This window comes from Trichophyton benhamiae (assembly GCF_000151125.1).
Source record: "Trichophyton benhamiae CBS 112371 chromosome Unknown contig01293.0, whole genome shotgun sequence".
Taxonomy (NCBI): domain Eukaryota; kingdom Fungi; phylum Ascomycota; class Eurotiomycetes; order Onygenales; family Arthrodermataceae; genus Trichophyton; species Trichophyton benhamiae.
This window is the reverse complement of record NW_003315113.1, coordinates 1,215,887-1,239,233: the sequence shown is the minus strand read 5'-3', so window position 1 is coordinate 1,239,233 and position 23,347 is coordinate 1,215,887. Positions and strand designations below refer to the sequence as shown.

Below are 23,347 nucleotides of genomic sequence, written 5' to 3'. Positions count from 1 at the left end.
GTGAGTAGAGCCGCGGCATGATGAGGAACGGATGAAGACAGGCTTGCTAATGTCCAAAAATGGATGATGACAATAGAAACAGAGAAGTAGCAAAAGGGGAATCGTGCAAATGCCAGAGATGAAAAAGAGCAAGGAAAGCAAAGAGTAGCGTATAAGAGATTGATTAGGTTGTCACAGGGTAATGATGATGATGATGATGGCGGAGGAGGTGGTGGTGGTGGTGGTTGGGGTGATTGTAGTAGTAGTAATGGTGTCAGGCATGGACATCTCGTAACAAAAGAAATTCGTCGGATGTATAGAAGGGATATATATTAATGAATAAGACGGGTGAGAGCGAGGAAGAAGAGGGAACTAGTGTTCCGGTGACGAGTGGCACCAGTGTCGGTGGTAGACCCATGCGCTCTTCTGGCACTCTTTACTGCAGTATTTTGTCCTCCTGCACCGTCGACACTTTGCAAACTGTCGCTGGAACTCCTCCCATTTCCCGCACTTGTAATAGGCGCATTGACGAATGCCGCCTCGTGAATCGTCTTTACGGCACAGGTTGCGCATCACGACGCACGCCCAGTACTGCATGTCCTTTGTGTGGTGGCGAACGGTGAATTTTTCGACCAGTGGGAAAATGTTGAAGTCATCTGGGAGGATGTATTCTTCCATTTCTTCCTGGGCTTCTTCGGCGGTTTGAGGGGAGGCAGTGGTGTTGGAACCAGAAGGAGCCGATGTAGAGGGGCCCGAAGAGGACGAAGAAGTCGAGGCTGGCAGCGGATTTGCTTCGTCTAGCATTTCGAGTTCCTTGCCTATCTTGAGACGAGGTACAAGATGGGTTTGTTGGAAGTATGAGCGGAGGTTGCAGTACTTGGAGACGTAGGCGAGCAGTTGGAGGGCGAGGAGGACGTCCTCGTCCCGGGGCATGGCAGCAAGGATGGTAGGGCCGGCTGGGTTACCACTGCGGGAGGAGTGAGGTTGAGAGGCTGAGTGTGAGTGCGGGTTGGATTGAGGATGGGACTGCGACTGCGAGGGCTGGTGGTGCTGGTTCTGGTTCTGGTTCTGGAGGTAGAAGGGATAAGGGTTGTTGAAGACGCCAGGAGCCTGGTGGCCGTTGGGTTGACGAGCATGGGCGTGGGTTGGAGGGTGGCCGTTTGCCGGAGAGGTCGCCGCCTGGGCGGCCTGGGTGGGAGCGTTGACGGTGCTGGCGTCGTCGAGCATGGCATCACGGTCTCGCATGTTGATGTCCTCGAGGTCCATGCCGCTGCTGTCAAGGTCAACGATGGGCTGTTGTTCGGCAGTCTCGACGTTGGTTGTTTCCAGATCACCTTCACCCATGATGATGTCGTTGTCGTCTGGCTCAGGCTGTGCATCGGCGTCATCTGATTCACCTGAGGCGGAGCGTTGCTGACGAACCGAAGGGCGACGATGAAAGATGCGAGGCATGAGAGGCGGTATATTAGCCTGAGGAGCACCTGCACCAAGAGGTGTGGTGGGAGACTCTGGCTGGGAAGTGATTCCGGCCTGGAGACCGGGGAGGGCCGAAGGGAGGCGATCGACGTCTCTAACCTGGCGTATAGGATTAAACGGGTCAGTAGTAGGCGTTGTTGTGGCAGCCGCAGTAGCGACAGTGGCAGAAGCGAGTGGCTGCATGATACGGTGGCGATGACCTTCTCGCGGGTGATGGTGGTGATGGTGATGGTTAAAAGTCGTCCGTTCGGGCGGTGAGGTCAGGACGATGTGAGGAGACGGCTGAACGTCTATGGGGGTATGCAGGTTGTTGTGACGGCCCTCTGTGGCAGCGGTGGTTGCAGTGGTTGCTGCAGTGGTAGCAGTATTAGTAGTAGCGGTGTTATGTTCTGGCCCGTCCTGAGCATATGGTAGGGGAATCTCGATGGAAGGAGGAGGAGCCTGACGTCGAGCGTTCCGCTGGTCTGATCTATGGTCATAAAACGAAGCTCTTGACGTTCTAGGAGGCTGATCTCTCCTAGAAGATGTTGAAGAAGTCGGGATCGAGGTTGTTGTTGTTGTTGTTGTGGTGGTGGTATTAGTAGTAGAAGTAGTAGTAGTATTGATGGCAGTCTTGTGCTGTTTTGAGCGAGAGGCCTCTGGATCAGTGGATGCAGCAGCCGAAGAAGAGGCGCGTATCCGATCAACAACACGGATGTAGTTATCGAGGATGGTAGCAATAACGGGGACCATGTCTGCCTCTACCACACGGGTGCGAACATTCTCTGAGCCACGAACACCGATGTTGACGACGCACTGGAAGGCGAGATTCCACTTCCACATCTCCATGAGGTCCTTGCTGCGACCAGCCTTGAGGATGCATACCAGCTGTTCGATGCCGCCATCGACGGTGAGGATGTCACGGATGCGGTCTGATGAAGTAGTGAGGTAGGCAAGATGGTTGAGGGAGTTGATGAGAGGCAGAGTCGATGTGCAGTCGAGGGCCCGCCTGTCGTAGAGAGTAGTAGTGATGTTGACAGCCGCCTTGTTGACGCTGGGGATGCTAAAGTTGACTTCTCTCATCTTCTTTTCCCTTTCTTGTGTCTTTTTTTGTAAGTGGTGACTTCTTGAGATAAGTTCTGTCTGGCTATTGTTGATTTTTTTTTTTTCCCCCTTCGTTAATTAACCCTCTGGGGCCCTTCTCAGTAGTCGAGTCTGACGCTGACGGTGGTAAGACTTTTGAAACACAGGCTAATGCAGAGCCGGGGCAAGGGACATGGTATCACCCAAACGCAGGAGTGCCCAAAAGGAAAAGGAAAAAAAAAAAAGAGAGAGAGAGAGAGAGGCCAACTGTGAGAGGGACGGTCGATGAGAATAGCCGACCGATGGGGAAGAGCCGACCTGAGGCGACGGGAGATGCGGAGGGAGAGTCCGCCAGCGAGCGGCAGCTTTGGGTAAGGAGAGGTGGATGGATGGAAGGATGACCGTCGAAGCGCCGGGGAACAGGGGAGCAGGTCAGGGGAGACGCAGGAAGCCGCTGGGACGGTCAGAGCCGAGCTGTCGTCACAACAAGAGGGAGGGAGGGAGGGAGGAAGCAAAAGAAGGTCGAGACAACAGAGACGATGGCGGCCTTAAGGACGAACGAGCATGAGAGCTTCCTGGTCTTCTCTATGTTTCTTCTCTGTCTTTGTTTTTTTGCCTTGTGGCTGCTGGAGGAGGAGGCGGGAGAGGGTGGAAAAAGCGACGGGCTGAGCGAGGGCGGGCCGGAAAAACTGAGGGCGAGAGAGAGTAATAGGCGGGAAGAACAAACTCCCAGCAAGCAGCGATGACAGGACGGGGAGGCGAAGGGAGGAGGAGGAGGAGGAGGGGGAGGATCGAGAGGACAGCGAGCGTCCGCCAGCGATGGAAGCTGAAGGAGACGAAGATGAAGATGAAGATGGAGTTGACGCTGAAGAAAAGACGGAGAAGCTGAGAGAAGTTGAAGTCGAAAAGCTGACGTCGAAAGCAAAAAGAGCAAAAAGAGCAAAAGCGAGAGAGAGAGAAAACCCCAAAGGGAGAGGCAGAGAAGGGGAAAAGTTCCTCTTTGGGCAAGTTTGGCCTGTTTGGCTGGTGATGCTGAGTAATCCTTAGAAGGAGAAGAGAAGAAGAAGTAAGCAAGCTAAGGATAAACGACTAAGAGTGACTGTCAAGAGTGACTATCAAGAGTGACTGTCTTCTTCTCTTCTTCTCTTCTGCTCTTCTGCTCTTCTTCTGTTCTTCTTCTTCTTTTGCTGCTTTTCTTCTCTTCTTCTCTGCCCTTCTTCTCTTCTCTTCTTCTCTGCCGTCTGGCCCCCAACTGCTGCTTACTAATATGATTACTAACCAAACAGAAAAAGCAAGCAAGAAGTTTAAAAAGTGTTATTTTAGTTTGTGTTATTTTAGTCTCTTTAAGCGCTGACAGAGAGGAAGAGAAGAAGAAGAAGAGAAGTTGGGAGAGTAAAGAGAAGAAGAGAGTAAATAGTACTCCGTAGAAGAGAGAAAGAGAGTAAAGGTAAAGAGTAAAGAGAGAGAGGTTACCATCTTCTTACTTGTTACTTCTTCTCTTCTTCTCTTCTTCTCTTCTTCTCTTCTCTTCTCCCTCTGTGGCGTTTGTATTGTCTGTATCGCTGTATCGTCGTGTATCGTCAGCGTATCACTGTCGTAACCACCTCGTATCGCCCGCCGCCTGCAGCCTCTCTTTCTGGTCTCTTTCTGCCCTTTCTGCCTGTCTCCCGCGCTGTCACCGTCCCGTAACGTCTTTACGCCTCCTCCCTTCCCTTTCCTGGCCTGGCGTCTTTTTTTCTTCTCCTGCGCTTCTTCTTCTTCTTCTGGCGTCGCTTTTTCGCTCGTTCAACCTTCTTTCTTCCTTCTCTCTCTCTCTCTCTCTCGCTCTTCTTCTTCTTCTTCTTCCTCCTTCGCCCTCGTCCAGCTTCTCTTCTTCTTCTTCTCCTTCATCTGGCTCTCTCTCTCTCTCTCTTCTCTCATCTTCTCTCTCTCTCTCTCTCTCTCTCCGCCCCGAGTCTGCCCCGAACCGACGACAGACGACCCCGACAGGACCACCGACGAGACAAGGCGAACCCAGTCGAGGATCCAAGCGGTCGAACCGTCCGTCTCTTCTTCCCCCGGAATTGGCCGTCTGGCGTCGCTGCTCTTTGTCCCAGGACGGGCTCTCTCTCTACCTCTCTCTCTCTCTCTCTCTCTCTCTGCCTCCCAACCACCCCCATCTCCGCCCCATCACCACCACAACAACGACGACGACGACGACGACGACAATAACAACAACAAACGGCCCATAACAGCCATTGAAGACCGGCTGCTCGTCGCTCGACTCTTGCTCTCCTAGTCGTCTGCCTCGTCTCCCTCGTCTCCCCCGTCTCCCCCCGTCACCATGGCCGACTCCAGCGAACAGATGCAGGCCAAGATCGTCGCCGCCAGACGCGAGGCCGAAGTGCTCAAGGACCGCATCAGGCATCGCAGAGACGACCTCGCAGACACCACCCGTTCGTTATCCCTTTTCTCTCTCTCTTTCTCTCTCTCTCTGTCTCTCTATCTATCTCTATCTATCTATCTCTCCTGCTCTATGATTCTAACTAACAACTCTGATAGTCCGCCAGGTCGCCCAGAACAACACTGACCCCTCCCCCGAATCGGGATGCGCCCGCGCCGCAATCTCAAGGGCCATCTCGCCAAAATCTACGCCATGCACTGGTCCACCGACCGCCGCCATCTCGTCTCTGCCTCCCAGGACGGCAAGCTCATCATCTGGGACGCCTACACCACCAACAAGGTCCACGCCATCCCCCTGCGCTCCTCCTGGGTCATGACCTGCGCCTACGCCCCCTCGGGAAACTACGTCGCCTGCGGTGGTCTCGACAACATCTGCTCCATCTACAACCTCTCCTCCAGAGACGGGCCGACTCGGGTCGCCCGTGAGCTCTCGGGTCACTCGGGCTACCTCTCCTGCTGCCGCTTCATCAACGACCGCCGCATCCTCACCTCTTCGGGCGACATGACCTGCATACTCTGGGACATCGAGTCCGGAGCCAAGATCACCGAGTTTGCCGACCATCTCGGAGACGTCATGAGCATCAGCATCAACCCGACTTCCAACGACGTCTTTGTCTCTGGTGCCTGCGACATGTTCGCCAAACTGTGGGACATCCGTGTTGGCAAGGCCGTCCAGACCTTCTCCGGCCACGAGTCCGATATCAATGCCATCCAGTTCTTCCCCGACGGCAACGCCTTTGGAACCGGCTCGGACGACACCACCTGCAGACTATTCGACATTCGAGCCGACCGCGAGCTCAACGTCTACCAAGTTAGTATTCCTCTTTTTTTTTCTTTTCTTTTCTTTTTCCTAGTTAATATATACTAAATACTAACTTCACTATCAGAGTGACCAAGTACTCTGCGGTATCACCTCGGTAGCCTTCTCGGTCTCCGGACGACTACTCTTTGCCGGTTACGACGACTACGAGTGCAAGGTAGGTCTTCTCTCTTATATCCTATTTTACGTTCATTCTAGAACATGTTACTAATCCATCGTCACAGGTATGGGATGTGTTGAGAGGAGAAAAGGTCGGCTCGTTAAGCGGCCATGAGAACAGAGTCAGCTGTCTCGGCGTCAGCAACGACGGCATAAGCTTATGCACAGGTTCCTGGGATTCACTGGTAGGACTTCTCCTCTCGTCCCTTCTTTTTTCTTTTCTTTTTTTTGTCTTTTTGTCGCCGTTGTTGTACTTGCATCCCAGCTAACGTCTCCCAAGCTTAAAATCTGGGCCTGGTAAACCGGCCAATTCTCCCATCTACTACATCATACACCTCTACCTACCTCCCACGACGACGACTACACCGCTATTATCTTTTACTCCGACCTACCGTCTCCTTTGTCGTTTCCTCTCTGTCTAACTACATCTCGTCCGTGCTCTGTTAGTGTCTGTCTTGCTTTTTCTCTTTTTCTCTTTTTATCTGCCTGTCTTCCTTGTCTTGCTTTGAAAAGTGGAATGGGACGGTCTATCTATTCTTTTCCTGTCTCTCTGTCTGCTCTGCTTTTCCTCTTCCTGCCGTCCGTTGTCCCCTCCCAAAAACTTCCCCCCTTATACATGATGCCGCCTTCTCCATCTCTCTCTCTCTCTCTATCTCTCTCTTCCTCTTACCTCGACATGACTGATCTATTTCTTCTTTACTTCATGTTACCTTTTTTTTTTTTTGGCTTGGAGCTTTATTACTTACCTACCTCTCTCATCCCCCTTTTTCTACACTACTTTCTTACATGGGGATTAATTATTTACCACCTTTTACCTTCTTCTTCTTCTTCCACTACTACATCTTCTATGCCTTTCTTTTCTTCTTCTTCTTCTTTGATTCCCCGCCGTCTCAAGGCATAATCACCTCCTCTGACCTCCTCTTGACCTCTCTTTCTTCTCCCTGAGCCATCACCACTAACTTCATCCTCCCACCATCATGCTCTATCTATCTACCTCTATACTACTACTACCACTACCACTACCACTACTACTACTACTACTACTACCAACTATACTACTATACTATACTATGTCATCATATATACTCTTGACTTGCTCTTAAACAATCCAACTCCTTTGCTTCTTCTTCTCTTCTTCACTCCCTCTTCTCTTGCTGTGAACCCCCTCCCTCTGATCGCATCGTCCACGCCTGACAGCTGCAGTGAACAGCCACCTGCATTAACTACTCCCCTTCCCCCTCTTCCCCCCTCTTCCCCCAGTGCAGTGACAGCCCCAGCTGCCCTTCCCCCCAGGCTATAAAATCCCCTTCCTCCCCCCAGATTTCCCAATCTCTTCTTCTTCCTCTTTTTTTTTCTTTCTTCTCTCCATCTACCAAACTACCACAACCGAGACATATCCCAGCGTCTACTTACGGTTTACTCTACTATATATACATACCTAGGTATATACTTTACTACACCACACCACACCATGCCATATACTCCTTCGTTTGTGTTCCATAAGCTCGGTACCGTGCAGAAGAGAAAACAGTCGTCTTGACCCCTTTGTGGGTTCGGTTCCCGCGCTATACTTCGCGCTACTGCCGGGGCGGCCAAAAGGTACATGTATACCTGTCGGGGATTTATTACATATATATATACGTATAGACACCCACTCACTCGCGGCCTGGCAGTAAACATCTTCCGGGCCGTGGGTGAGTGGGCATCTGAGGTCGGCTCTACGCCGGCCCATAGGAGGCCGCCCTGCCTGTCTGTCAATCCAAACAATATTCGAAACGTCCAATTGCACCGACATATTATTACGGGAACAACATAAGTACACTCACCCAATTGCTTCTACCCTGGCTCATCACTCGTGGTAAGCCTCTTCTCCGGTATGTTCTTTGACTGCTCCATTCCTTTCTTCCCCCCCCTTTTTTTTCCCTTACCAACGTGACCCCCTAAAACTAACAGGATCTACATCCAGACCGCCTGGCTCCGGTACCTCGGCATTCCGTGTGTTAGGCATTCGGTATTCGGTATTAATATACCAATTATTATATACATATATATACAGTAGGATAGCAAGACATTTATTTCCGGTAAGTCACAGCTGTCACGGTTGATCACTTGATGGAAGCTATCTGCTAACATCACTTCTACAGGATGAGGCCGGTGCTTTGCCCTCGTGGCATTATCACGGATATAAATGCCTACCAACTTCTACCCAGACCAATGGGTTCCACGGTGAAGCTGTTATATCCTTTACAAAACATGACTATATCAGAAGATGGTTACAAAAGGGACCAAAGCGGTCCATGGGTGGCTCCTGGTTCCGCCAAAAGGGAAGCGGTTTAATAACAGGATATTGTGTCTATCCACCTGGGCTGGTAGCTTCGAGCTGGTAGAATATACTATCAGTACCATAATCTAATTTATTCCACATGTCCAATCTAAGTCTGCTTTTCGATTTTATTAACTGGCGAGATGGGCATTCCCGTAGCATACCACGCCTTGATATTCTCAAAGCACTCTAGCTCGGACAGCCTGAAGGCCCCGTCGGTATACCCACCCAGATGAGGCTGTAGTATGCACTTGTCGCTCTCCATGAAATACGGACTGCAGTACCACGGTTAGCCGTTTAATTAAAGAACATAGACAAATATGGATAGCAATCTCGGTGTAACTTACTTGATGTTAGGCTCGTTAGGAAACACATCTAGACCAGCCATCTTGACCTTTCCGGACTTCAACGCATCTACCAATGCCTCTTCATCAACGATCTGTCCCCGGGCAGTGTTGACAAAGTACACCCCGTCTTTCATCTTCTCGAACTGTTCACGCCCAAGCAGATTCGTAGTCTCTTTGCTCAGCGGGCAATTGACGGATATCACATCCGAGCAGGCAAGCAGTTCATCCAGCGTCGAGCAGTATCTAGCATTATACTGCTTCTCAACGTCCTCCGCAAGGCGGTTCCGATTGTAATACACCACCTTCATGCCCAACACGTCTGCTCGTTTAGCAAGATACTAGCCGCACATCAAATATATCAATCAGCACGTATCCCATACACCTCACCTCCACCAAAAACATGTCGTTTCGAGCTTACCTTCCCAATACTACCCATCCCAATAATACCCAACACCATCCCGCGAGGAGACCTACTGACGCCCTCGATGCCCTGTCGCCAAACCCCGCTTTTCGCACATCGTTCCGCAACAGAAGCATTCTTCAGCACGGCCAGGATGAGGAAAATCGCCATGTCAGCTGTGCATTCTGACACGGCGTTGCGAGAGTTGCAGAACCATATGCCGTTGCGAGTCATCCAGTCTACGTCGAATTCATTATACCCTGCCGAAGCAGAGGCTATGATGCGACAGTCGGGGAGTAGAGGAGAAAGCATCTCTGCGTCAAATGGCTCGAAGACAATGGTGCCTATGCGCACGATCACTGCGTCAAAGGGCCCATCTTTGCGCACCCGAGCCGCTAGTTCGGGAACCAGGCCGGCGCGGGCAGGAGATGTGAGAGACTGGTATCCTGGCTGTTAGGTATCTGGTATTCTCATGAAGGTATGTTTGTAACATTGACGAGAGACTAGACTGACGTGGAGCTCGAATTTGGTTTGGAAGTCAGCGAGGTACGCCTTGTCCGTGAACTCGGGATAGCTTAGGCATAGCACTTTGGGCTTTTGCTGGGCCATGATGAAGCAATTACTTTATGGTCTGTGTCTAGTATGGGGTATTTGGCTTCTTTCACTGTCGAGGCGATATTCGGCTGATATTGAGGCTGAGGCATCGATGTCTTCGTTGTTGGCGTCTCGGTTGTTATCCGAGGTCCTGCATCGTATTCGATTCTCCACATGGCTGATTAAGGTGTCAGATATCGATTAAGATGGCTGGCATTATAGATGTAAAAAGTCCTACTGGAGAAACATACAATACTTGGCTTTTGATACTCGCGGCTATCTATAGCTATCATTGCTGGATAACCATCACTCCACAAGCCCACTGGATGGATCGACCCGCCACCCCCCTGAATCCACTATCACTTGGTGGGCCAACTATTTATATAACTATATAATTCGGGGAGATCCATAAGTTGACCAGATCTATATTGCCAGCTACTATAAGTGCTAGCTTATATTATCGAGATTAATGCCGTCGAAAAAGAAAGTTGGTATTGGTATCATTAATTATATACAGGTAGTTAAGTTGGTGAAAATATTATCAATTAAAAGATTACGGTCGTGTATGCGCGAATGGAAGAAAAATGCACCCTCTCATACTCTTCTTCGATCAACCTGGACGAGATTTATGGATGGCTCCGTCGGGCTGTTCTCGGATTTTATCGTAGTGTTCACCGAATATGAAATGGTCTTGGAAATGTAGCCATCCCCGGATTCGACCAAGGTGGAGTTGGAGGTATACTCCTCTCCCTTGGAGTTGCCGGTAGAAGAAGCATTCAATCGTTTTTGAGACGCAGCCTCGGTGGTTTGGCCAAATACTTCGGGAACGTAGTGGATGAGCAGTGTCCGTATGGCAGGTAGGCACGCGCAGACAATAGCTATCTGGCATTCGATCATGGACCAGTAGTTTAGGGGTGCCATTTCATCTATCAAGCATGGTTAGTGAATGGGCCTCTTTAGAAAGGGGGCATCTGGGTGCTACGCACAGGTAGGGTTTGTAGTGGGATCATGCTGGAACAGGATAATCACTCGTGCAATTCCAATGGCCGTCAATCTAAGCAGACACGTTAGTTGATCGTGGGAAATAACAGTGAGAATCGGTGCAATAAACTTACAGTAGACCCATTCCGAACATCACTGCAACCCCGACCTTCTTACGGCGGGATAGTTTCAGCTTGACGACCTCGTATATTGGCATAGTTACCATGACAGTGTCAACAGCGATATTGACGAACCCGTTGACATAGGTTGAGGTCATGAAGTTGATGCAAGTGCCTGTCTCCTCCATTTTCCATGAGGTCCACGCTAGATGGACGGGGACACAGTGGAAAGCATCAACTAGTATCCATGTAATTCCAATTGCCGCATTGAGTGCAATAATACTATATGTAGCATAACGGAAAGGAGTTGACCTGAAGATTCGCAGCAGGAAGAAACCGACGGATATCTTCGCGAGGGATATCAGAGACTTATATACCAAGACGTATGCGAAGAAGACCTATTTATTCATAGTTAGCCCTCTTCCTCACATTTCCTTGAGGACCTGGACAAGATGGACCTTGAATGCTATTGTTAAATCTTCCTGTGGAATAACGTCCCATATGTTTTTGCCAAAGCCATAATGGATCACTAGATAGGTGGTTAGCACCCTATCCTAGATATGTCTTGGGGGGATTGATCTTACTTTGAGTGTGTAGCGTATAAATCGCAATAGCAAGTACCTACGATCATTAATAAAAAGGAGTTGAAGGTACGTGGGATGGGTTTGCCTTACATATGCCACAGATATGGTATAGTCGTCAGCACCCCATCCACCTCCCAGATGCATCGCCTTAGATGCGATCCTAACTGAGAAGAAGAAACTAGCAAATAGGAAAGGGATAAGCGTGCCCGCGTCTACTTCGGTGTATCGCGGTTTTGTGATGATACCACAGGCCTGTGAGCTGAGATGCTTTGCCACTATATTATATTATCTTAGGATGCCGAACAGGCCGAAAGTAGGGAATAAGGGAAGTCTTACTCAAAGCCTCACTTCCCGTGCAGTGTTTCATTATACAACCAGCAACCTTACCCTGGAATGCCTCGTCTGCACAGAGACAGGGTATATCTTTGGCAGAGCATTGTGTCCCAGCTTCGGCAATGACTTGGCTCTGGCAGTCGGTCTAGGAGTGTATTAGTTGGCGTTCGTTATATCATATTCACATTCAACTAGATAACAGGCCTTCTTACCGCACACTGAGGGAAAACTTCATCTCTTGCAGTCAAATGCGAGGTAGCAATAGGCGATGCCAGGGCCATTGAGGCCAGGCTCAACACCAACAGGAAGCGCATTTCCGGCACTAAACAATACTATAGTTGATAACTATAAACACCTCGGACGCTCTCACAAGACACACTTCCGTTGCACACAGGAAAAGATTGAGGCCTCACTCATCAGAATGAGACGGCTTGCGGATGAGACGGTCTATATGTCTCCCAAAGTATCTAAACAGCGGCAACTGTCTTTGCTTTTCTTGAGCGGCATAATGGAAGTCACCGTTATTCCGGAAGCAGGCTGCATTTCAACCACTGACTCCAGATCTGCAGGCAACTATTGAACTTGGTGCGCCACCAACTGCAAGAGAACGTCTGGACATAATTGTCCGAAGCCAGTAGCTGGGTATAATTTCAATTATGCAACTTCATCGAATGGGGATCGTTCAATGGCTGCTGGGATCCGCCACCTCGACCGTGATACAAGCAATACAAGAGGCGGCAAAACTCTGGTACCGACTAAATCGGGGCGCATGCAGTGGCCTATGGCGATGTTTTGACGGGCTGGAGATCGAAGGACATGTTGGAGTGCCCAGCAGGGATCTCTTTTATGGTCAGAATTCGTCCATATCGGCTCTCGCTCAGGGGTAAAAACGTTAACTAATAAAACGAAGATTTGCGGGTCCACCTCGCAACTAGATGACTACTGATAGTTGCGTACTAACGAGTTCGCGGCGAACTGGGGTTATTACTTAAATCTTTTGAGTGAAAGCCGCCTGATTAGCTCGTTAGCTGGGTGTCTATTTAACTACCCCGGGAGGAGACAGGGGTAAAGATAAAATGTGGGCAGGGATATGGAGTAGGCGATAGTGGTCTAGTACGGGCTATCGTGTGTTCAGGGGAGACCCGTCAATATATGGCCATCCAATCTCCGATAGAGATATAAAAGAAGCACTGGTTTCCCGGAATCTCCGGGCATCAATAGTTAACGCCTGCTAGATATAGTTATTTCTCTTCCCGCAATATCCCAGAGGGAGTCCTCAAGAACTTCACCAACTGGGCGAGTCGCATGTAGTAACGAAGTAAACTTCTCATTGGCTTTGACGTGAGCCAGCCACCGTCAGGTTCGATGGCAAATCTCCCACGATGTTATGCGGAGGCCTCTCTGGGTAAGCAAGTCGCCATTGAGCCACCGATACTGCCTAATGGAAATGCATGGCTGGCAGATGCAAATGCAAGACATATGTCAGTCGATAAAGGAGATGGATCTCCCGATGTGTATTACATATAAGCATGATCTACTTCAATGCTTAAGCGATTGAGTAAAGGGGGCTTCATTGACCATCCGCTATTTGAACGGAAAGTAGAAGCCGGAGAGATTTGTATCCGGAAAGGAGGCCTCAGCGGACATCGATAGCGTAAAATTTTCAATATATTTCTTGCAGCCAGCACAGTTAGTGTGTAGTCTAACCATAGATTGGCGGCGCGATGATAATTAACATATCGGATCTGACTGATGAGTGTCTGTGTAAGACGGCTCTAGCCAGCGAACTCAAGCCTCCTTGAAGAGGAGAGCCTCTGCTCCGAGGTTTCTGAGTGGATATACTGCTTAAAGGGATCATTTTCGTGAAAATTGATTGGTGTTGGTTTGCTAGGATTGTTCAGGGCAGGCTCTGGAGGGTCTCGGGCTGCGGATCCAGCTTGATAGAGGCCAATATCTGGCCTGAGACCTGATAGCCGACACCTGGCAAAAAGGTGGATGACCCCTGGAGTCAGCTCCAAGGCCCTACAATGGCCAGCTGAAGATTGCGGTTCAGGGATGAGAGGTTCAATATATACTCGGTATGTCAAGGTCTCCCTATCTATTTCGCATGCTGTCTGCCATCCGGCGGTGTAATCGGGACACTTCCTAGGTTGTCCATGGCTGTTCAAAGAAGGTGAACAGATTGGGTATCTCTGGCAGTTGATCTCATCTGCATCTCTTAGCTCGTTGGCTATACGAGAAGAGGCTTGTCCCAGAACTCTGGCTGACAGTGTAGATTGTCACAAGCAGAAGCTCGGTACGGAGTACTCCGTAATACTGTAGTTTTCGCCGCAGAAGCAGGAAAAATCTCCAGCCAGTCGCCCCAGGAAGACACTTGTTGATCTTGGGCAATGATGGCTCTTCTGTGTGCAGTTCAAGTTTTCAGCAGTGGAGCTGAGGTTGTGTTGATGGGCGCTGATAGCGTTGAAGATCGCGAGCCTTAAATGGGGTTGAACCATCATGACAGGCTCCCGCTCGCTCGCTACACGGGAAGACAAAACGATGATTTCGCAACGAAGCAGGCTCTCTCCCGGAATAAAGTAAAGTATTTAAGCGGCAGGATCCATGCCCTCGAAGTGACTTTTGATCGCAGCAGGGTGTTCAAGTATCTTCTGGTTCGTCTTCCGACTGGCCAGACAGGGGTTCGTACATAGTAACTCATAGTTAACGGGATAAAAGGGGTTGCTGGCCAGAGTAAGTAAATGGAAGATCAGCTCTCTTTTTCTCGAGCTTTACGGAGTACAGAGTACCGACTTACATGACCTCAGAACTGTCAATAATATCACCCTTATATCTGGAGATTCAGACATGGGATCCCGAGAGGCCGCATTTCTCAGTCTTTGCTCTGTCCAGCTGGCGCTAGTTAACTACCCTGATCGATTGATTCCACACTAGAGTAATCGGGGGTGAGGGACAAGACAGATCGTGGACCTCTCTACTCCCGTACTGCCGGCGATATAAATAGAGCTGGACGAAAGAAAGATGATGTGGTTGGAAGATGCAACTGGGTCAGTTCTGGGAGATGGATCCTACCGCTCAAGGCCCTCTCTACTGATACTCCATAATCATAGAGGGGGTACCAGAGCTAGAGGTCTCGGCTGAGTAGACCAGGTCCTCTATCCGTGATGTGGCTTCTTCAGCACATCGAGAAGATTGCTGGCTCAGATAATACGATAACGGGTGGTTGGAATCGTTGAAGGGCTCGTCCGTCTCTAGTCTATAACCCAATATTAACCACCAACCCCTTCGGCAACTGAGTTCATAATCAAACATGTAATCATGCCTGTCTATGGGCGAGTCTAGATCCAACTGACGACATGGCTTTTACCAAGCAGCAAGGGGAGGAAGGGGAAATGGTTGCCAAAATTGCGGGCTTTGGCACGACTCAAAGTCTACAGATGTCGTAGATTCCCGGATAATAATTTTTGTACGGAGCAGAGTCTACACAACAGGGGTGTTTCGGGTATGTATCCGTTAACTTGACAAACCTGCGAAAGTACAGGCCGACGTAGCCTGGAGGTAAGTACTTACATCTCAGTTCCTGCGGAAGATTTGAGGATAAGAGGTAAGTTTGTGGCCGAAGAACTCCATCAAGTCGGGGTTGAAACAGGGAGAACAGGAGCTCCCTCCGCAGAAAAAAGGGAATTCGGCATGCCCGTAACTGCCGACACCTTGCTGTCCAACGGCGAGGGGAGGATTTTCTCGGGTAGAGATGAACGTCTGAACATGCAGTCGCAGCCTAACTTATAAGATTGACAATAATGCTGCTGCAGGTGATGGGGTGGTTGAAACGGCCGCGGCAATGCTTGCATATGTTGGCAGTCGAATAGAGGAATGATAATAACTCAGCGTGATATATCGCTGGCGGCTGGCCAAGCCGATATCCCAGCCCACTGCATGATAGGTTAGTGGCCTCAGGCAAGAAATGACAAGAGATAAGGGTAGGACTGGACAATTCGACAGCACCTGCAGCCAGCTCGCGGGTTCACGGCGGTCTAAGGGGAGGTGAAAAACCATCCGTCCTTCCAGTGCAGGTTTGGCAGCCAGCCATGCAAATAGTTTTTTCCTTAAGTGCCTAACTAAGAGCAAGGGTTGGAGACTTGTGCAATCGAAGGGATGACGCAGAGATTGCATCGACATCTGCATCAGGCAGGGGAGCCATGCTTCTCTGCCTGTCTGCTTGCCCTGTCTATATGACTGTCTGACTGTCTTTGTATATGTAAGTTAGTAGTTCCCTATATGGAATCAAAAAGCAGCAACCGTATGCCGAGGCCAGGAGTCGACTCCATCGGACAACTCAGAGTGAAAGTGCAAACTTCACTAGCCAACGAGAAGAAAAAGAAATGAAAGCACAGGGAGGAGGTCCAACCGGAGTTAGCGTGCGCTTGTGGAAACCTGAAACAAAGCCACGCGACACAGAGCCCCCTGAAGCCGAGATGTTCCCATCAGCTTCCTCGCAAGGGGACGGGCGTTAAGCAAGGATGGCGAAGTTAAACCTCATCAAGTTGTATATTCCTTGTGGTGTAATGCTAAGAGGAAAAGGAAAAAAGCCTCGATCCACGTGGAAAAGGGGCGTAGGCTAGCTCATGGTCTTCTTGGATGGCCCTTTGGTTGACTCCTTTTTTTTTTTTTTTGCCTCCTTCAGTCCATATTCTGTTGAGTGCATTTTTGGCATCCAACCCACGGATAGGCCGGAAAGAAGTAGCCCACTCTTAAACGCTCTCTCTGCGGAGGATCTCCATCTTGTCCAGAGTTATAGTTGATCACACCCGTCCAGTTGTAGCTGCGTTGCGGAGCATCCCCTACCGGTGTCCTCCGTCGTTTGGCAGCAGTTACTTACTTCGTAGAGCCACAGCACGAGATAGAGAAGAGCCCTCAGACGGGTGATATATCAGTTTCCCATGTGCTCGAACGGGACATCCGAGATCAACAGTCACTGCGTAAGCCTTGTTTTGGGCATCTCCTGCTTTCAGTCGGCAGCCAATTCCTTTTGTCTGTTCCGTGTCCTGCTTTGTGCTGCCGTGTTTCATCATGAAATGTCCAACGCAGCCGAAGAGCACATGTATGGAATGCCCAAGTAGCGCTCGTCCCCTCTGGCGCACCCAGTAACCGGTTCAGGACAAGAGAAAGAAGCAAAAACAAAAAAACTACTCCGTCGTCAGCGTCTGTCTGGAAATATGGAGGAGGGAAAGAAGCAAATCATATCAGGCGGAGGGGAGGGACTGGCCACTTGGGTGCTTTTGATATCCCTGGATACGAGCCCAGAGCGCAAGAGGTCGCCTTGCCCCTGGCCTTAACCTTCTGAAACAGCCTCCCTCGTCTCTCTCTCTCTCTCTTTCGATGCTTCAGTCTATCGTCTTTGCTCTCCCTCCCAGCTCTCCTCCTGCCCAACCGCGGACCCTGCAAAGAAACTCCCCATTGGCCGCTCCTAGTGTGTCTCCAGCTGGTCACCGACCCGAGGTTTGGCCCTTTTTTGTTTCTTCTTTTGCTTCTTTTTCTTCTTTTTCTTCTTCTTCTTCTTCTTCTTCTTATTCTCCTTCTTCGTCTTCGTCTTCTGCTGTTGGTGGTTCGTCCAAAAAGGCGGGCGGTTCCAGCCAAAGTAACGACATCGTCACTTTTTCCTCTCTCACACACACTCCACGCACCCGCAACCGCAAACCACGCAACGCCAGCCAGCCAAAAAGCAAAGAAGCCCCTGAAGAACGGCCAACGAGAGCAAAGAAACGGCGCGAGCGAGCGAACAGAGTCGATCCTTAGTTAGCACAGCAGAAAAAAGTAAGTAGGGATCATACCCACCCACCCGTATCCGGAACCGCCCTCGCTCGACTCTTATGGTTATATATACTGAGCATGCCTTTCCCCCCGTCCCCGCGAGCAGCGCCCACCATGTCTCCCGCCCAAGACGAAGCCGACGCCTTGCTCGACCCCAAGGACAAACAGCCCGCAGCCCATCCTGAAGACCTCGCCCACTTCTCCGGCGACGAGTACAAAGACGACGACGAGGAGGAGGACGAGGACGAGCACAACGAGAAGCGTACCAACCGCATCCGCGCAGCCAACGCCGCCGCTGGAGACGATTCCGACGAGAGCGAGATCGACTTCTCCGGCACCATGGTCTCCAAGCCGGCCGCATACCACATCCCGTCGACCGTCTACGACGCCAACACGGGGCCCAAGGGCGTCATCGCCGATGCGCAGTCCTTTGAGCGCGCGAAGAAGCGCTCCTTCAGACGCACCCTGACCTCCGCCAGCGCATTCGACTACAACCCGTTCTCCCGCAGCGGCCACAACTCTCCCGGCGCCAGCGAGAAGCACAGCAAGAGCGGCAGCACCAGCAACTTCATACACCGCGGCGCGAGTCCCGGCGACTCGGCGGAGGAGAGTGACGAGGATGAGCGCTTCATGCGCCAGTGGAGGGAGGCGCGCATGCTCGAGCTGCAGAACAAGTCTACTCGCCGGGTCAGCCCCAGCAAGCGACGGTACGGCAACGTCGACACTGTCGATGCCACGGGATACCTTGACGCCATCGAGAAGGTCACCCCGGGCACCGTCGTTGTGGTCTGCATCTACGATCCAGAGGTCAGTTCTTTACTCTCATATAGCTAATTTATATACATATATACTAACGGCATATACAGTCGACTGAGAGCTCGATAGTAGAAGACTGCCTTACTTCGCTTGCTCGCAAGCAGGCCACCACACACTTTGTCAAGCTGCACTATGAGATCGCCGAGATGGACCACATCACCGCTCCGGCCCTCATCGCCTACAGGAACGGTGAGGTCTTCGCTACCATCATCGACGTCATGAAGCAGCTGCCAGATGGCCGTGGCTGCAGCTCTGCCAGCATAGAGACCTTGCTTATGCAGTACGTCAACACCCCCATACACCATTCACATATACTTCTTCCACTGAACTTCCCTGCTAACTGATATCACAGACACAAAGTGCTCTAGACCCGCTTAATCTCGCTGTCTCTTTCCATTTTACTTTTCTGCTCTTTTCCTTATATCCTCTAATCATTAATCTCTTTATATCTCTAATGTTATGACTTCCATTCTTCCACTCTCATACCCCGATCATGCATTTTCCTATATCTTGCTATCCATCCTGTTCTGCTGCTGTTTTCCCCCATCATATCATACCATACCATACCCACCTCTTATACTAGTCTCTGCTTTCTCTCCCTCTCCCTCTCTCTCTCCGTCTTCCTCCCGTTTTTCTCTTACTACCTTTGCCATGAGAGGTGAAATAGCGCCGGTGCACCTAACCTGGTTGGCTCATGGAGGTGTTTTCTTGCCTTGCCTTGAATTTCATACTCTGGCAGTATAGAAACCTGGTACAAAAAAAAGTACAGGGAGGTTATTTCGTTTATCTCGTTTATTCCCTCTATCGTTTCTATTTAATCTCGAATCATGTCTCTCCACTATTTTTTTTTTTTTTGATGATAACACATTTTATAGCATAGGCATATCTATCACTAAATTCATCTTTCTCAACAACCATTTTTGCATGTTCTCTGGATTAATGTCTCTCCGTATATATATACTGGTTATAGTTATCCTGACTCATGCCTAGAGGTAACGCTCTTTGACTTAATCATGGAGAAGCCAGACACCGGCTCTAGTAACACGTAGATATAAATAACCACAAGAATGACTGAAACGCACGGTACTAACAATATACAAAAAAAAAAGCCCCCGGGTTCGAATTATCAGAATGGGCAAAGTTCTTCATCCGGTATGTAACGCCAATTTTTTTTCTTTTTTTCTTTTTTTTTTCTCGCAAAGACGCCAATTGATATCTGTCCAAGGGGGTGTTTATAGGTCTCGTTACTCTTGTTCCATTGTCTCTGCATTAACCCCCGTTTTCATCTCTTTTTGTCTCGTTTCTTTTGGTTTCATAGAAATAGATTCATTCTCTCTATCCTATCTTAGAAGGCAGGCGTCAATTATAATACTCCCTTTTCTTGTGTGAATTCCCAGAGCATTCTTATCAGAGCGTCGGGGAGGGTATATAAATCAACGTGGAATTCTCCCTCTAAGATCCAAGTTAGCTCGGGTAAGCCCAACTGCTGCGGAGGACGGAGAATGTGGGGAATGTCATGTCCTTACGTTCAATATCGTTTTTAGTATACGAGTCCGAGGACTTGTTGTCATGCACCATCTGGACAACTTGGAGCAGGTCGTCTTCTCCCAGCTTCTGCAGGCCATCTGCTAGCTTCTCCATATCGACCTAAAGAAGAGCTGTCAAAACATGCATTTGCCCTGTCAACAGAAAAGACAACTTACGTTCTTATCCACGCGTTTTTTCTTCTTGGATTCCTCCTGGCCCCGTTTCTTCACTCCATTTTCATCACCAGGTACAGGGCCAGACTCACGCAGCTGGGCTAGAAGCGGAGGCTTAGGGTTTTTGAACGTCTGTCCCCCAAGGTTAGAATTGGAGAGCATTTATGACGTATAAATTGCGACGTGATACGTACAATAACATGCTTTGACTCGTACTTGCTCGATTGGAAGTTCAAGTCATGCGTAATGGAATGGTCCTTATCTGGCGCACTCAAGACAATCTGCATATCGAACTCACCCCATCCTTCCTCTTCGATTCTGAACGGAGGGGATTTTATAGCTAGTATAGTCAGCAGCCAGTTCCAGTTCCGCAGTGTCAACATCATGTTGGAGGGGAGACAATAAGTGCGGCGCAACGTACTCTGCGTAGCTCTTTGCTCGAAGCTGGGATGTAGATGGTATGTCACCTTCGGGAATACCGACGCAGGAACGGGCTCTCCATGGTCGTTCAGGAGATATATCTCAACGGACCACTGACGGAGTGGGAAGCCTTCGATACCGGAGTTTGGGTCCCTGTTTACCGTGAATACACCTGGTTAGCCGGCGAATTTCACTGCTTACGCCCTCAGAAGCTATGGGTATATCCTTGGCCTGTAGGAGGGTGATCCGGCGCGCATTGCCCATGTAGCTACGAAGCAGATGTAGCCGTCTTCATCATCCAAGCTATACTGCACGGGTATCAACAGGGAATCATGCGCCGGAACACCCCATATACCCAGCCAGCCCAGGAAGCCACAGCCATGCAACGAGGGGATCGCGAGGCGCAACAAAGGAAGCTTGAAGGGGACACGAACGATATACGCGACTCCGTAACGATCTTAATAGTGCGCTTGACCTATATCATGCGTAAAGCACCCGAGTCAGCTCATCTATCATTCTCTCCGCGCCTAATCCGCAGACGCGACTTGCCGAACGAACCCAACACCACGACTGGTATGGTAGAGGCGGGTAGGAGACTTACATCTGGCATCTTGGCCTTGCTTCTCTCTATTTCTCCGGCAGCGTGTCAGAAGATATCCTGGCCCTACTCAGCGCCGCTTATGGGTTTCAGGTTCGTTCCTGGCAAGCAGGAGGGAAGATAGCGGTGGGCGGGGGGGCGTTTGGAGGCGGAGGCGTGTGGTCGTCCGCTGTCACTGATGGCAACTAGTGATGAGAACAGCGCACTGGAGCTTGCAGCCGGTAGAGAAGAGGATGTCAGTCTGTATATGTCTCTGAACCGCTCTTCTCTTTCTCTCTCTTTCTCTCCTTTCTTTCTCTCTCTGTCTGTCTCTTTCTCGTCGCTTTCGTTTGGCCGCTTTTTTTCCTTTGGTGGTTGGAAAGAAGTTTTGTATGAGGTAATCACGATCTCTTTGCTTTTTCGCCGAACGGAAGAAATGTTATAAAAGGGAAAGGGAGGCAACGAGAGAGAAGTCAAGGAGATGATTACTGGATGGTTACTTTGGCTACGGGAGCAGAAGAGCAGCAGTTAGGCTCTAGGAAGAGCATGGATGGTGGTTGATTTTCGTTACGACGGCTATCCTTCCCCCTCAGTCCGGCCCTGGCTGCTCTAGATGGTGGCAGCAGGGCCAAGGGGAGGAGCGGGCAAGGGGGACCAGCTCGCGAGCGCCGTGTCTCCGCGAACAAGGGGAGGGTAGAGAGAGAGAGAGAGAGAACATCATCAAGAGTACAATCTCGGGGCATTGCATTGGAGTATATTGGAATATTGGGATTGGGATATGGTGGGCAAGTTAAAAGGGAGTTGAAATGGGGGGAGGGGGGGATGTTATTCCTAAATAAGGGTCAGTGACATAGGTAGAAGGGTTTCATGCAAAAGATGATGGCATAGGAGCAGTGATGGTTGTCTGCTAATGAAGCATCAGGTGTAATGCAGGAACGGGGGTTGCATGGCTATATTTCGATTCGATGGCGGGTGATCATTCTTTTCATCTTTTCATCTTGTCATCTTCTGTTCATAGCAGTGGTGCTGGCTCATATCTCTCCAATATCCTTAATCCAAGGGTATCCTAGTAGCGAACAGGGTCGACTTAGTCCTTGCCGAAGAGCAGGGCGTTCTCTTCCTGCGCCTTTTCAAAAGCTTCTTTGAAGAGAGCGGCGTCTAACACGGAAGATTAGCGTCTTATCCCAGGGTAAACGTGACAGAAACAAGGAAGTAGAAGTGGAAACTTACTCTCGCTGTTGGCAAAGCGAATAGCCAGGGTCTGGGCCTCTGGCTCGCCCTCGCTGACATCTGCAGCGGCGTTCCACACCCAGCTTCGATCACTGCCAACGTTTGGCGACAGCTTCATGTCAGGCACGACTAAGAGTTGATTATTAGCATGTGTTCAGTATAGCCTAACGTAATAGTCAAAAGGGCCGTACCGTAGTGGTTGGCGCAGACCTTGAGGGTCTTGTCTCTTCGCATGAGCAGTCGGGTCTTGTGGTTCTCCTTGTGCTTCAACAGCTTGATGTCACCGGTTCCACGCTCCTTCCACTCCTTGGACTCCCGGTCAAATCTGAAAAGTTTGGCACGCATCTTGAAGGTCTGCTCCTCCAGCTCCTCGTTGGTCTTGATCTCGACCTTCTCAGTCAGGCGGATGACTGGCTCGAAGTGTACGTCCGGCTCAGCCTCTGGGTCCTTCAGGGGGACGATAGTATTAGCATAGCAACTGACAGCAGGCAAGCCACGGCCATCAACTCACCTCATCATCGCCCTCGGTCTTCTTCTTGGAGGAACCGGATGGCTCGTCAGCGTCATCTTCCTGCTCCTTTTTCTCCTTTGGTGGGCCGCCGCCAAACATGGAGAAGACGGAGTCGGTCGTGGTAGGTTTGCTCTCCTCTGCAGCAGCCGGCTTATCCGCCTTCTCGCCCTCTGCCTCGGCCTTCTTCGACTCGTCCTCGCCTGCCTTTTCGGTTGCGGCGGTCTCTTCTTTCTTGTCTTCAGTCACGGCCTCTGGAGGGGCAGCGGTGGTGGGGTCGGGCTTTTGCTCGTCTGCCATGGTGGGCGGGCTCGGTGCTGGGAGGACGGGTGGTTGTGTAGATCAAGACAGGGCCGGGACGGACGATATATCGCTGTCGCTAAGGAAAAGCAGAAAGCAGGAGATGCTGGAGTCGTAGATGTTGCAGGTCTTCTTCTTCTTCTTGTTGTTGTTGTTGTCCACGCAGAGCAAGCGAGAGGAAAGGGAGAAAAAAAAAAAAAGAGACTTGAAGGTGGGCGCTTCGACAAGGTTCAGTTTGGGACTAGCGCAACTCTCGTTCCTTTTGCCCCTGGACGGGCTCGATCGAAGATGCACAGCAGGCGCTGGGAGGCGTTGGCTAGCTAGTTGTTAACTCAGCGACTAGTTGGAGAAGAGACTGGCTGTGGT

At 50.3% G+C, this 23,347-nt stretch overlaps 12 protein-coding genes across 12 annotated transcripts; 5 read left to right on the top strand and 7 right to left on the bottom strand.

Annotated features, from left to right (window-relative positions):
- Positions 1 to 253: 253 nt before the first annotated feature.
- On the bottom strand, positions 254 to 2,517 carry ARB_04408 (MYND domain protein (SamB), putative; the record flags this gene model as incomplete). Its single annotated transcript, XM_003017480.1, has 2 exons — positions 254 to 413; positions 563 to 2,517. 2 exons carry the CDS (start codon positions 2,515 to 2,517, stop codon positions 254 to 256), a joined length of 2,115 nt encoding a protein of 704 aa, XP_003017526.1.
- Positions 2,518 to 3,065: 548 nt separating this feature from the next.
- ARB_04407 (uncharacterized protein) lies at positions 3,066 to 4,437 on the bottom strand (the record flags this gene model as incomplete). The annotated part of the gene is made up of 4 exons (XM_003017479.1): positions 3,066 to 3,549; positions 3,644 to 3,779; positions 3,873 to 4,280; positions 4,308 to 4,437. The coding sequence occupies 4 exons, from the start codon at positions 4,435 to 4,437 to the stop codon at positions 3,066 to 3,068; spliced, it is 1,158 nt and encodes a 385-aa protein (XP_003017525.1).
- A 667-nt stretch (positions 4,438 to 5,104) lies between these two features.
- Positions 5,105 to 5,827, top strand: ARB_04406 (uncharacterized protein; the record flags this gene model as incomplete). The annotated part of the gene is made up of 1 exon (XM_003017478.1): positions 5,105 to 5,827. The coding sequence occupies one exon, from the start codon at positions 5,105 to 5,107 to the stop codon at positions 5,825 to 5,827; it is 723 nt and encodes a 240-aa protein (XP_003017524.1).
- A 628-nt stretch (positions 5,828 to 6,455) lies between these two features.
- Positions 6,456 to 6,839, top strand: ARB_04405 (uncharacterized protein; the record flags this gene model as incomplete). The annotated part of the gene is made up of 1 exon (XM_003017477.1): positions 6,456 to 6,839. The coding sequence occupies one exon, from the start codon at positions 6,456 to 6,458 to the stop codon at positions 6,837 to 6,839; it is 384 nt and encodes a 127-aa protein (XP_003017523.1).
- A 1,765-nt stretch (positions 6,840 to 8,604) lies between these two features.
- ARB_04404 (D-mandelate dehydrogenase, putative) lies at positions 8,605 to 9,617 on the bottom strand (the record flags this gene model as incomplete). Its single annotated transcript, XM_003017476.1, has 3 exons — positions 8,605 to 8,946; positions 9,027 to 9,458; positions 9,522 to 9,617. 3 exons carry the CDS (start codon positions 9,615 to 9,617, stop codon positions 8,605 to 8,607), a joined length of 870 nt encoding a protein of 289 aa, XP_003017522.1.
- A 579-nt stretch (positions 9,618 to 10,196) lies between these two features.
- Positions 10,197 to 11,900, bottom strand: ARB_04403 (uncharacterized protein; the record flags this gene model as incomplete). The annotated part of the gene is made up of 7 exons (XM_003017475.1): positions 10,197 to 10,528; positions 10,589 to 10,656; positions 10,718 to 10,984; positions 11,132 to 11,256; positions 11,377 to 11,561; positions 11,674 to 11,764; positions 11,832 to 11,900. The coding sequence occupies 7 exons, from the start codon at positions 11,898 to 11,900 to the stop codon at positions 10,197 to 10,199; spliced, it is 1,137 nt and encodes a 378-aa protein (XP_003017521.1).
- Positions 11,901 to 16,237: 4,337 nt separating this feature from the next.
- Positions 16,238 to 16,688, bottom strand: ARB_04402 (uncharacterized protein; the record flags this gene model as incomplete). Its single annotated transcript, XM_003017474.1, has 2 exons — positions 16,238 to 16,311; positions 16,499 to 16,688. 2 exons carry the CDS (start codon positions 16,686 to 16,688, stop codon positions 16,238 to 16,240), a joined length of 264 nt encoding a protein of 87 aa, XP_003017520.1.
- A 310-nt stretch (positions 16,689 to 16,998) lies between these two features.
- On the top strand, positions 16,999 to 17,415 carry ARB_04401 (uncharacterized protein; the record flags this gene model as incomplete). The annotated part of the gene is made up of 1 exon (XM_003017473.1): positions 16,999 to 17,415. One exon carries the CDS (start codon positions 16,999 to 17,001, stop codon positions 17,413 to 17,415), a length of 417 nt encoding a protein of 138 aa, XP_003017519.1.
- A 129-nt stretch (positions 17,416 to 17,544) lies between these two features.
- ARB_04400 (phosducin, putative) lies at positions 17,545 to 18,590 on the top strand (the record flags this gene model as incomplete). Its single annotated transcript, XM_003017472.1, has 2 exons — positions 17,545 to 18,237; positions 18,297 to 18,590. The coding sequence occupies 2 exons, from the start codon at positions 17,545 to 17,547 to the stop codon at positions 18,588 to 18,590; spliced, it is 987 nt and encodes a 328-aa protein (XP_003017518.1).
- Positions 18,591 to 19,710: 1,120 nt separating this feature from the next.
- Positions 19,711 to 20,332, bottom strand: ARB_04399 (uncharacterized protein; the record flags this gene model as incomplete). The annotated part of the gene is made up of 3 exons (XM_003017471.1): positions 19,711 to 19,893; positions 19,950 to 20,078; positions 20,141 to 20,332. The coding sequence occupies 3 exons, from the start codon at positions 20,330 to 20,332 to the stop codon at positions 19,711 to 19,713; spliced, it is 504 nt and encodes a 167-aa protein (XP_003017517.1).
- Positions 20,333 to 21,142: 810 nt separating this feature from the next.
- Positions 21,143 to 21,475, top strand: ARB_04398 (uncharacterized protein; the record flags this gene model as incomplete). The annotated part of the gene is made up of 2 exons (XM_003017470.1): positions 21,143 to 21,340; positions 21,392 to 21,475. The coding sequence occupies 2 exons, from the start codon at positions 21,143 to 21,145 to the stop codon at positions 21,473 to 21,475; spliced, it is 282 nt and encodes a 93-aa protein (XP_003017516.1).
- A 555-nt stretch (positions 21,476 to 22,030) lies between these two features.
- On the bottom strand, positions 22,031 to 22,981 carry ARB_04397 (uncharacterized protein; the record flags this gene model as incomplete). The annotated part of the gene is made up of 4 exons (XM_003017469.1): positions 22,031 to 22,101; positions 22,174 to 22,302; positions 22,365 to 22,620; positions 22,685 to 22,981. The coding sequence occupies 4 exons, from the start codon at positions 22,979 to 22,981 to the stop codon at positions 22,031 to 22,033; spliced, it is 753 nt and encodes a 250-aa protein (XP_003017515.1).
- Positions 22,982 to 23,347: the final 366 nt, after the last annotated feature.